Below are 13,050 nucleotides of genomic sequence, written 5' to 3'. Positions count from 1 at the left end.
CAGGGAATAAATACTAACTTTATAAACAAAGTGAATGTTTAAATTTCTAAATTGATTACGTTGGTGGCTTGTCATTTCTTTCAATTACCATATCAAGAACATTCATGAAATATAAAGCAACAGAAATTTTTCTTAAGAAACACTGCCCTTATCCCTATTTAAAATGAGTATCAAATCCTAACTAAAATAAGATGGACTTCAGAAATACCAACTGAACAGTGATTCAAAGAGTTCTATCAACACATAGCCATTCCCATAAAATTAAGTAGTTCAAGCTTTGTGAATATAACTAGTCTAACCTTAGAAACTACATTGACTCAAACATAAAAAAAAAAAACTTCCTTTTTGGAAGGAAAAATTCCATTAGGAACTTAAAATTCCATAAATTTTCCTAAAAATGTTAGAAAGAGAATTCAGAGAAAGACCCTAAAGCTCAAGCATTTTTATGTGATCACATGGTATTAGGCATCTTTGCTATTTAGGTCACATCAACAGGATTCTCCAAATGCAACATCAAAGTATATTAGGTCACCTAATTGGTCATTAAAGGTCATTAAGCCATTTATGATCTCTCTGCCAATGTCCAAGAAGCACTTTAAAAACTTCTGTAAATAAATTTTCCTCCTTTTGTACACTCCTTTTTTCTGTCACTTTTCTTACCACTAGCACAATATTTCCCAAAATTTAACTGGGCTTCCTGTATTTTAGGCTCTCAATGCTAACACGTAAGATATTAATTCATAACATAGTGAAAGAGATAGGATTTAAGAAGTGACTAATTCAATCTATTGTGTCCCTGCAAGGCTTTCTGAAATATTCTTTAAGGTCTTTACAAAAAGCCTGCTATAAGAATCTTAAGAAAATTTTCCATCGAATGTCTTTTATAGTATATCCATTTTGTGAGCATCAACAACAAATACACATGTGTAACGACTAAGCAAGCCAAATAATTCCATTTCGGTGATCTTAACCTCTTTTTCTGAGAGGTCGCCTTGCAATAGGCTGACTTTTTCTTTCAAGTCTTTAAGATCTTTTTTGTAGTTATCAATTTCCTCTTGCTTTTCTCGCTCCTCTCTGTCCCGCTGCTCCTTTAAGCGTTCAATTGTCCGCTCCTGATAAGAGAGCACATCAATACATGAAGAAATTCCTTTTGGTTCTGATTATCGTTGACTGCAATTCTGCTTTCAGCTTATAAAGTATCATACTTCCATCCTCCATTAGAGAGACAGTGATAAGTTGTTAATAACTGACTTTACAAAGCACTCTGCTTTCCCAGCTTGGTATTTTGAATTCTGGCAAAAACAAAGATCTGGCTTTGTTCTTTTGAATACCCAAGGTTTCTCTTCCTATCATTTCTACTAGTATCACATATCTCTAAAGTATTCTTTTGGAATAATCCCACATATCTAATTCTCAAGTAGTCAAAATCCTATACATATGTCCCCTAGTGACAATAATTTACAATTATTTCTTCTTCTTTATATATAATTCACATGTTGATTAGATGTCAATGGAAACAACTCAAAATTCACAAAAAAGGAGGGTGGAATGAGAGAGATTATGACATGTTAAGCTTAAAGTATAAAGAGGGTTAAAAAAAAAAAAAGAAAGCATCAGAACTTCTTTCAACATATACTCAGGAAATTTAAAAGTTGAAGCAATTTGACTATATTTCTGGATATTATTTCTGAGTATATACAGGGATCAAGGCGTGACCCTTGGCAGGCAGCCTAAAGCATTCTGAGTCCAAGACTTAGGAAGCAGTGACCCTATCCCTGTTTTTTAAAAAAAAAATCCAACTAAAATGGATTTCCTAAACTTTCTTTGAGACATTAACACTAGTCATATAGGGCTACTTCTTTAGTCAACCAGTCCTGAAAAATTAGGCTTGTTCTTAAAGGCGAAATGAAGTAACAAGGCCAAGACTATAAAAACAGCAAACACATTAGATTAACAATCAAAATCCATAAATATATTAGGCATATACCTAAGATAGATAGATATACAGACAGACAGATAGATACAAATATCTAATGGTCAATGTTTGGAAATTCCCATACCCTTAATTCTAGTTGACCATATAAATAAATATATATATCCTTTCTTCTTCAGAAGAGATTAAATGGGAGATCACAGAAAATTCTGCCACTGTCCTTTAGTGTAGAATCCATCTTGCCTAGTAGCTGATGCTTAAACTGGCAGTAGCTAAATGGATTTTCTTTCCCCTTACACTACGTTTGCCAGCAACAGCACAAAAGAGCTCTTCTCCATTTTGCCCAAAGGGATTTCTTCTGTATTCTATAGCCAAGTCCCATCACCATAGAAACTTTTAGATTAATGAGAAAGCAGAAGAGATGCATCTATGAAGAGTCTGGGCCAGTCACTTACTTTCTCTGCAAGGGCCTCCTCCAAAGTTGTCAAGGCTGTGTCAGTGTTGGTGGTGTCAGCCTGCAAGGATTTGACTCGTTCTTTCAAGCTGCTCATCTGCTTTTCCTTATCTCTAAGTTGCTCTTGAAGATTTTCAATCTGAGTATGAATATACATTTAAGGGAAAAAAAGAGAAGACAATGGTAAATAAAAACAGCCACATTTTAAGTTGGAAACAGGTAGATCAAAGTTGTGTGTGTACATTTTGTGCAGAAATAATTTAACCCTAAAAGTTCCAGAATTGCATGCAAAACCATAAATCCAGGATTTACAGCAAGAGAGAAAAGGTGCACACATGAGTATGAATATACATGCATATATACAAATCCCTAAAGAAATGAAGAAAGTATCTAGGGAGAAAAGATCAAACACATATATGAGATACACGATTTTTTAAAAAAATGCCAAGAGGGATTCCTGTACAAAAAATCAAGGGAGGACAGAGAATGGACAACTAGACAGTGAAAAAGGCAAGGCAACTATATAAAAGAAAAATTGTTCTTAAATGTTAGTGCTAAGTTAGATTTTCGTATCATCTTTTAATCTAAACAGCAAGCATTTTCAGTGAAATGTTTATTATAGCCATTCATTCCTTCATGAACATTTCAATGCATTCATTCACTCAAAAAGCATTTACCAAATTCTCAATTATGGGCCAGGTACTAGTATCACAAAGAAAAATGAACAGACTCATTATATTATGAGATGGGACAAGAATTTCCCAGTCTGTAGCTGAAGCCATGCGTGCTGTCTGAAGCATCCTAAGCAATACAAATACAAAAACAAATTTTTGCAGAGATGGCAACCATTAGAGAGCTTTAAGCAAAGAAATGGTCTGGTCGGTTTTGTACTTCAGAAAGATAATTACGATGGATATAGAGGAGAAATTTAAGGAGACTTGCACAGAGACAAATTGGGAGGTTGTATCAGTTGTGGGGAAGAGATGATAGAGGCCTAAACGAGCTAAAAGAGATGGAAAAGAGGGAACGGATTTGAGAAACAATGTGGAAATAGATGTTACCACTAGGGAGATTCAACTATGCCAACTAAACCCAAACCCACTGCCATTGCGTTGATTCTGACTCATAGCAATGCTCTAGGGCAGAGCAGAACTGTCCCCTATTGTTCCCAACGCTGTAATCTTTACAGAAGCAGACTGTCACATCCTTCTCTCATGGAGCTACTGGTGGGTTCGAACCACTGACCTTTCAGTTAGCATCTGAGAGCTTAACCACTGCACCAGCAAGGATCCCTGATTCAAGTATAAAACCAAAACCAAACCCAGTGCCGTCGAGCCGATTCCGACTCATAGCAACCCTACAGGACAGAGTAGAACTGCCCATTAGAGTTTCCAAGGAGCGCCTGGTAGATCTGAACTGCCGACCCTTTGGTTAGCAGCCTAACCACTTAACCACTACGCCACCAGGGTTTCCGATTCAAGTATACATGATAAAAAATATTGAGCAAAAAAAAAAATAAGGAATTCAAACTCTAAAGAGAAAATTACAATTCAGCCAACTATTCTAGACCTTACAAAGTTCATTCATTCATTCAACAAATATATGAGCTCCTACTGTGTAGCCAGGTACTTTTCAAGGTACTGAAGACAGAGAATTAATCAAAACAGACAAAAATCCCTACCCTCATGGAGCTTACATTCTAGTATGGGCAACAGATTAAAGAAACAAATAAGTATGTACAGTATGCAGTTTAAGTTCTACGGAGAAAAACAGAAGTAATATAATCGTAGCCTCCATTTGAGCTAATAGTAGAGCTAGCTGGTTTATTCTATGTGGTTTTTGAAATGCAAAATAAATATTATCTCCTTTAGGAAGACATCCTTATTCTCCTTCCCATGGGAATAGTGTGATCTTAGGACTCCCTTAGCACATATGTATGTATATATTGTTGTGGCTGTGTGTCAATTTCAACTCATAGTGACCCTACAGGAAAGAGTAAAACTTCCCCAGAGGGTTTTCTAGGTTGTAATCTTTACAGGAGCAAATTGCCAGGTCTTTTTTACCTGCAGAGCTGCTAGTGGGTTTGAACTGTTAGTAGCCAAGCCTGTAACACTGCACCACCATAAGGAGTTCTGGTGGTACACTCGTACCCCAGTTTTGTATCTTCATATCTGGCACAAAATGTCTTAAATAAGTATTGGTTCATTAATCAGTAAATGAATATAACATAAGTTTCAGCTTAGGAAATACCCTTTATAAACTATACTTAGGCATACACATGTACTCCTGCTAAGAAAAGATCTACCAAAAAATCCTGGATCCAATCTTCAAATAATTTCCTACATTAATCAATTTAGTACAAGCTCTTTAAGGCCTGTTTCATTCCAGAGAGGAAGTTTTTTTTTTTTTTTTTGAAGTCTTTCTCTAGAGTCAGTGAGAACTCCATAGGCAGAATAAATAAGCTAAATGAAGACATTTGGTAAATTTAGAATAGAGAACTATGAATACTCTAAGGCTTGGAATGAAAATTCTTTAACAAAGAAATAATCATAGAGGTGAGCCACTTAAAGGGCTCCAGTCACTGCAGGGCCAATAAGAGTCTGAAGTCCATTGTGAGAAACAAGCTCATCACAGATGAAAATCATTAGTCTTCCTTTGGTTTCATCAGACACCACTACTAGAATTTCATACGGACCAATACTTCGGTAAACTCACAACCACTAAAGAGATTCTTCCCACTCAAAAATCTAGCACTCCATATACATACAGAATACTATGCCCTGGTGTTTACATGTTTAACCAGCTGTGCAGATCATTCTAGTTGTTAGCATACAGACCTTACACAGAGAAAAGATATGACCATGCTGTTGATTAGACTTATCAAGAAAGAGCATTAAAAGAACCATTATTTAAAAGGAAACTGCACAGGACACAAGCAAGCTTTACGTACAACAGAGATTTGTTTCACGAGTCCACCTAATACACACAAACAACTTTATACGCGTAATAAAGATAAATCCTTTTTCCTCCATCATCAGCATCTAGGGAAGTTAAGGAATTAAAATATTAACAATTCAGCTTTTATAACTTATATATAGTCAGATTATTAAAGGAATCCATTATTCTTTGCTGGTAAAAGCTTATGTACAAATACTCAGATGCAGTAGCTGCTAAGCCAGGTAAAAACCCTAATAGCAAATTGTCCCTGAGCTATTTTCTTCTTCGATTACCCAGTTGTCTAGACAGACAGACTGTTGATTGCAAGGGAGAAAAAGGATGGCATTTTTCGACCCCTATTTGCTTCTAAAAAGGACGAATAAACATTCCACAGTGAAAGAATCTGACAAAATTAAGAAAGGACAGTGGACACTAAGATTGCCTCCTTTGGGCAAGCTGCCATCAGTGAGAAAGACCTGAACTAGAAACAGGTATGTGCAAGCTAGCTGTCCTAAGCTTTGAACAAACCCAAAAGATGTTGGCGGTGCGAGAGAGGGGTATAAAAATACGTCACATTTCATTTATCTAGTATCTTGATGGATAACAGTACCTGCCCTACAGCAGGTTCCTCTCTGTAATATAGCCTCATTTTGGTTGTGATTCAAAACTGTGGGGATTTTTTGATCAAGTACTTCTGGGTTTATATGCATCACTAACTAGCTGGTACATGTAATATCAGCCTCATTACTTTGGAATGCTACTATAGTACCACATAAAAAGCTTGTCATTATTCTCTTCTTTTTTACTAACCTAACGCTGAGGTTGGAAAAGTTGCTCACCCTGAAAGTCCCATATCATATCATTTCAGCACTGATTATGCAACTTCTATTACCGTATCTTCTATATAGTAGAGATCCTATTTCCTACTAAGTTCAATTATCCACATGATCTGAAATAGATGCTTCACAATACAACAAACAACCAAGGCTAAAACAGGATCAAATTATACACACACCTGAATTAAAGATGATGGTTTAGAGTTATATTAAGTGGAAAAATACTTCTTTAAATATGCTGAGAATATCCAATTTAAAAAATTAATTCCATTTTATAGAAGTAGAAACCACATAATCCCTAAAATAATAAAATAACAACAACAACAATAATGGTGGTCATCACAGTAGTGCTGAGGAAGAGGTATGCTGATAAAAGCAGCCAACACTTAAAAAGAAAGCACTATGTATGTTGGAGCTCTGGTGGTGCAGCGGTTAAGTGATATGGCTGCTGACCAAAAGGCTGGCAGTTCAAATCCACCAGCTGCTCCTCGGATATCCAATGGTGCAGTTCTACTCTGTCCCCTAGGGTTGCCATGAGTTGGAATTGACTTGGGGGTGAAGAGTTTGGGTTTTGGTTATTTTATGTATGTGTCAGGCAGTGTTCTAAGGACATTATACACAACTACTTAAAATGAGAAGAAGACTATGAGATAGCTACTATTATTAGTCACATTTTAGAGATGATAAAACTGAAACATAAAGAGAGATTAAGCTAATTATCCAATAAGTAACAGAGCCAAGATTTAAGTCTAGGCAATCCAGCCCCAAAATTCTATCTTAATCACTATGCTATAAATAACATATTCTATGATGTTAGTGGATGATAGAAAAAAGGAGCCCTGATGGCATAGTGGTAAAGCGCTCAACTGCTAACTGAAAGGTTAGTGGTTCGAACCCACCAGTCACTCTGCTGGAGAAAGATGTGGCAGTCTGCTTCCATAAAGATTACAGCCTTAGAAGCCCTAGCCCAGTGCCGTCGAGTCGATTACGACTCATAGCAACCCTAAAGGACAGAGTAGAACTGCCCCCACAGAGTTTCCAAGGAGCGCCTGGCAGATTCGAACTGCCAACCTTTTGGTTAGCAGCTGTAGCACTTAACCACTACGCCACCAGGGTTTCCTTGGGAGCCCTACGGGGCGGTTTTACTCTGACCTATAGGGTCGCTATGAGTTGGAATCGACTCAACAGCAATGGGTTTGGTTTTGGTTTTTGATGATGAAGAAACAATCACAAAAAGTTGACCCAAAGCATCTTCCATAAACTATTCCTCATTACTAGACATAGTGTTTATTAATATAGTATATTATTACTATTATCATTTATATTAAAATTTATCCCCTACTGAAACACAGAAGGAAAGACAGAGGCACCAAACCACTCAAAATACAACCGGAAGACACACATACCCAATCACGATACACTAAGCTGATGGGCAGAGCCAAAGATACTTGAACCCAGGAATTCAGCAGCATGATGTTATTAAAATAGTCTGCTTAGTCTGAATTTCAAGGGCTATAAGGAAGCTTGTTTATTTACAGACATGTGCAGTAAGGCACACCTGACAATGAAATAGCTAAGCTTTGCTTCATTTAAAAAAATTATTTTCAATATTGAAAATTAATAAAATGATTACTACATAAAATGGTATGCTTCTACTTATCTATGTCGTCAGTAGAGGGGAAAGGGAATATTAACTGAGTTTATATACCATAATATATATATATATACCACAGAGAAGATCTAATGATGAAGAACTCAAGAAGGAAATATTTTTTAAATAACTATTTTGAGATATGAGACATTTTCCTTAAAATGACCTCTCTAACCATGGCAGAGTTCTGTTTTCTGGGTTAGAAAGAAAGTAGAAAACAACCTACTTATATTGTACAGAGCCTTTCCTCTCCAATACAATTTTTTATTTTGCAAAGGAGAGAGAAAAACTGATGAAACCAGAGGAAGACTAATGCTAAATGCAATGCTAGCCGCTGAATTAGTCAGATCTGCATACCAATTCCACATTGGCACAGGTTTATTGACATCTTTTGTTCGGATTTTATCAACATTGCCAGTTGTCAGGAGCTATCATGTTTAAACATGGGTGAGTTACTCCTAGTCAAGTGGAACTGATTACTCTGCCTCTGAGGCCCTAATCGCTGGGGTAAAGATAGAATAGGGTCTTCCTCTAGGATACAGCTCTAAAAAAAAGGAATCCCAAAATACTTCTTACAATCACATGGTTCACCTTAAACATCATTTAAAGGAAAGAAACTTTTTGATGATGCCTCTACAGTTGTTCCAAGCAGACATCTACATCAAATACACTGTGTGAATCAAGCAATTTGGAAATGCTCTAGCCTTTATCTTCTTGGTTAATAACACTTTTCACTATCAATGGCAGAAGTACATACAGTCCACAAGAACTGGTTATAACCAGCTGGCTAAAAGGGATCTATAGTAATTAATAAAATCTTTAAAGGAAAAATTCACTAAATATGCTGATTTCTAGTCAACTGTTTACCACCCTAAACTCCAGTGACATGTACCTACAAGACACGAATGCAATGTACCAGGAAGAGCAGATTTTACCCAGACGGTTTACATCAGCCTCCAAATTTTACTTGCCTGATTGTGTGTTTCCAGTCATTAGAACGCACAAGAGTAATAAAGTAATTAGAAACTCTAAGCAATGTTTTAAACTTGATTTTGGTTTTTTACAGTTTCCATATCAATATTCTCTATTATCTCTGAAGGCCCAAGAAAGATTTCTGTTGCAACCAATTATTTCTTTGACTGGATTTCCCTCTCAACTGTGCCAGTCTCTCTAGTATAAATTATGGGGCAGATTATTGCGATAAATGAATAGCTAGCTATGTGATGCTGGGCAAGCTACTGAATCTCTCTAGTTACTTCATCTGTTAAACAAAAGACCAATATCTCTTTCAATTCTAAAATACAACTATATTCTTATGATGGAAAAAGATGAGGATATTTAAAAAGTAATAAAGATCATCAGCATTCTACCACATTTTATATTAAAAACTATTTCAAATGAAATACACAGGAAGTGTAACCATGGCCCTTAGGAAGATACATTCAGAGTCCAGCGCTCCTGATAGATTTTATTTAATCGCTGGGAAAGGAAGTAAGCTCCCTAATGGACTTTCTCATGGGACAGATAATGGAACTAGGGTCCTTTTGCATTTAAAAGAACTATATAAAATGAAGCAAAAGTTCGTAAGACCAATGATCACTGCCAGTCAAGAACAGCCTGGTAAGCAATTGTGGAAACAGTGCAAATCCTTCTCTTTATATCTGGCAGGCATATATAAAATCTTGACAGGCCTTCCTGTCCTAAAACTGCTCAAAAGACAAAGAGGGCACATAAGTCCACAATGGCAATCCTTCTGAGGCAGTAGCAATGGTGACACTGCACTTACGGCCTCAGTTCACATCATCTATGAGAATGGCATCCCTTGAAGCTGTACTATTACAGTGGCTACCTGGATATTCAGAACAGTCTCAGATCTAACAGCGCACTGTTTTGTAGTGATGAGAGAACCCAATATTTTTGTTCATTTTATTAATGCAGACATATAAGGCTTAGATCATTTCAAAAATAATACCTACTATTTGATGTATTATTTCTAGAAACAATAAAATTGGAAAAAATTAAATACAGAATAGGAGGCTAGTTAAATTAAATATGCTCTATCTGCTAGACAGAATATTACGTAACCATTATAATTCATACACTTGAGGAATAATTAAGAATATGAAACCTGTCTATTATATACCATTATGTGAAAAAGTTTACCAAAAATTATGTATAATATTATCCCAATTTAAAGTAAAGAAAGGTTTGTTTTTACACAGACTTTTCCTCTACAGTTTACTTATTTTTCAAATACTGGGAATGGACACTCCTCACTTTAATGATAATGACAAAAGCAATTAAGTTTCTAAATGCTATCCAGGAATCTTCTTATCATATGCATTGTCAACATGGAAAATCTCTAGGGATTTCTATAGGACGTGTAAGAGACTATTTAACCCACATCTTTCACAGGTCCATATTGTGTGACAAAACAAATCACACTGTCATAGACTTTGGGGGATGTCTGCAAAGCCAAAGAAAGACTGGGGGTCATCAAATGTATTCAAAGAAAACAAGAACCTTCAAAAACCTACCTGAATATAAGGTCTGAAGGGAATGGTTACAGGATGCTTCTCCTACTTTAAATCTAAATTCATGTTTGTCTCAATTTCATTTTAGCCAGCCTTACTTTTATGGCATGAAGTAAGTTAACTTGGGCAAGGCAGCTCTTTTCAGTCGAGGAAATCTCCACAGAGGCTAACAACTGAGGATTTTCTGTCAGCAACAATTCTAACACCAGGGAGAATAAGTCCTTCAACCCTGAGGGGGGATCTGGGTCACTCATCACAGCATCCAATATGCTTAGTTAAATTGTAGTTGACCTGAAATTGTAATTGCTCTCAATTTATGTTGCATTTGAAATATATAAATAAGTTTATGGCTTCGTAAAACCTAGGAACCCTTGTATCCCAGCCTGGTATTCTGTAGATGGTGGCAGTCTTAAATTAGGAGCTCATGGATGATCTTCAAGGTATGTATGATGTCACAGTTCATATAAATGAGCTATGTGCATTTTTACACGGAGAGAGCCCATACCTTTCATCTGACTGTCAAAAGGATAGAACTTTAAAAAATCATTCACTGGTGACATTCTTTTCAAGTCCCCAGAATGTTGTTTAAAATGGTCAACTATGTCACTGAAAGTTTCTCGATTAACTGCTTCACAAAAATGTTGTGTTCGAGGTGGAGCCAAGATGGCAGAACAGACAGATGCTTCCGACAAGCCCTCTTTACAACAAAGACCCGAAAAAACAAGTGAAACAAGTATATTTGTGACAAGCTGGGAGCCCTGAGCATCAAAGGCAAGCACAGACAACGAACTGAGGGGCAGGGGAAGGAAGAGACTGTTCAGAAGCGGAGAGGAGTTACCGGACTTGAATTGCAGGGAGCCCTCAGGCACCATTCCCGGAGCAGCAGCAGCGGCGGCGGTGGGCTGGTCCTAGCGTTCCGCCGCGGTTTCCTTAGGGAGAAGCAGCCAGCCACACAGCCCACTCACACCTCCAGAACCTGAGCAGAAGGGCGCTCTCGGCAAAAGCTAAGTACTTGGGTATATTTTACCGCACCCCCCCCCCACCCCCAACCCAGCTTCAGCGGCTGAATCCCTAGGCCTGAGATAGATCCTGGTGAGCACCTAGAGCCGTCCTCCCAGCCTGGGGAAGGAAAAAATTTCCAACTGAGGGGAAAAGATAATTTGCTAGCTCCATTAAGTGGGGGAGCTCAGGACAGAAGCAGCTCCTGTCCAGGCATAAACCATCCGTGGACCTTGAGCACCCTTCCCTTCTGCACGGACCTGTGTGGGCCTACTTTGGGAGAATAGGCCCTTGTTGGCAGACTCCAACCCTTTCAGTGGTGCGGTGGAGAGGTGGGTGTTTGACGTTTGACTTTGCTTTGCCTATTAAACAAGGTCCTCACCTACCCACAACAGGGACCTAAGGACTGGTGGCTCCACTTGGGTCGCCCAGCCACCCGCGACAGGGGCCCAGGGATAACTGGTACCTCCCAGTCCTTATAACAAAATCTTTGGGTGCCCATGGTCCCTCTGCAAAGCCCACCCACCAGCACGCTCTAGGGAACAGAGATGCGTTTTCCTCAGAGACACCTGGGGGTGGGTTCTCAGCCCCCTGCCTTGTTCAGAGCGTGACCCCCTGCTGTAATCAAATACGGGTATATACACCAATCACCCCCGCCCCTCTAAGACTGTAGGACAGAGCCTGTACCACACTCTTGATATCAGCTACCTGGAAACCTGAGCTGAATTCATACAAGAAAACTGAATGGACTCCTAGACTGATATACCCGATAACAGCTCTAGGCAGCTGCGGACAGGACACCGGAGCTCCAAAGGTGAAAATAATCAAGCTAGCTCACTCAAGCAACCCATAGGGGTATACCAAAACAAAACAAAGCAAGAAGCTATGACACAGTAAGCAAGCATAAACTAATACAATAACTTATAGATGGCCTGGGACAACAGTCAATATCAAGTCACATAAAGGAACATGCCATGATCACCTCAACAGGCTCTCAAAACAAAGAATCCAGGGATCTTTTAGATGGAAGTGCGTTCCTGGAATTACCAGATGCAGAATACAAAAGTTTAACATACAGAACCCTTCAAGGCATCAGGAAGGAAATGAGGCAATACGCAGAACAAGCCAAGGAACTCACAGATAAAGCAACTGAAGAACTCAGAAAGATTCAGGAACATAATGAAAAGTTTAATAAACTGGAAAAATCCATAGACAGACAGCAATCAGAAATTCAGAAGATTAACAATAAAATTACAGAATTAGATAACTCAATAGAAAGTCAGAGGAGCAGAATTGAGCAAGTAGAAGCTAGAATTTCTGAACTCAAAGATAAACCACTTGGCACTAATATATTTGAAGAAAAATCAGATAAAAGAATTTAAAAAAATGAAGAAACCTTAAGAATCATGTGGTACTCTATCAAGAGAAATAACCTAAGAGTGATTGGAGTACCAGAACAGGGAGGGATAACAGAAAATACAGAGAAAGTTGTTGAGGATTTGCAGGCAGAAAACTTCCCTGATATCATGAAAGATGAGAAGATATCTATCCAAGATGCTCACTGAACTCCACATAAGGTAGATCTTGAAAGTCACTAAGACATATTATAATCAAGCTTGCCAAAACCAAAGATAAGGAGACAATTATAAGAGCAGCGAGGGATAAAAGGAAAGTCACCTACAAGGGAGAGCCAATAAGAACAAGCT

General features: G+C 37.9%; 1 protein-coding gene across 14 annotated transcripts in view; it reads right to left on the bottom strand.

Moving 5' to 3' along the window:
- Window positions 1-13,050, bottom strand: part of ERC1 (ELKS/RAB6-interacting/CAST family member 1) — a 528,761-nt gene that overhangs the window by 336,925 nt on the left and 178,786 nt on the right. For all 14 annotated transcript variants that reach the window (XM_023548994.2, XM_064284767.1, XM_010590789.3 and 11 more), the window contains 2 exons: window positions 2,389-2,526; window positions 972-1,112 (listed from right to left, as the gene is read on the bottom strand). In XM_023548994.2, the coding sequence (XP_023404762.2) occupies window positions 972-1,112; window positions 2,389-2,526 (279 nt within the window). The remainder of the gene's footprint in view (window positions 1-971; window positions 1,113-2,388; window positions 2,527-13,050) is intronic.

Source organism: Loxodonta africana, chromosome 4, assembly GCF_030014295.1.
Source record: "Loxodonta africana isolate mLoxAfr1 chromosome 4, mLoxAfr1.hap2, whole genome shotgun sequence".
Taxonomy (NCBI): domain Eukaryota; kingdom Metazoa; phylum Chordata; class Mammalia; order Proboscidea; family Elephantidae; genus Loxodonta; species Loxodonta africana.
The sequence above is the reverse complement of the archived record's forward strand: the minus strand, read 5'-3'. Positions and strand labels throughout refer to the sequence as shown.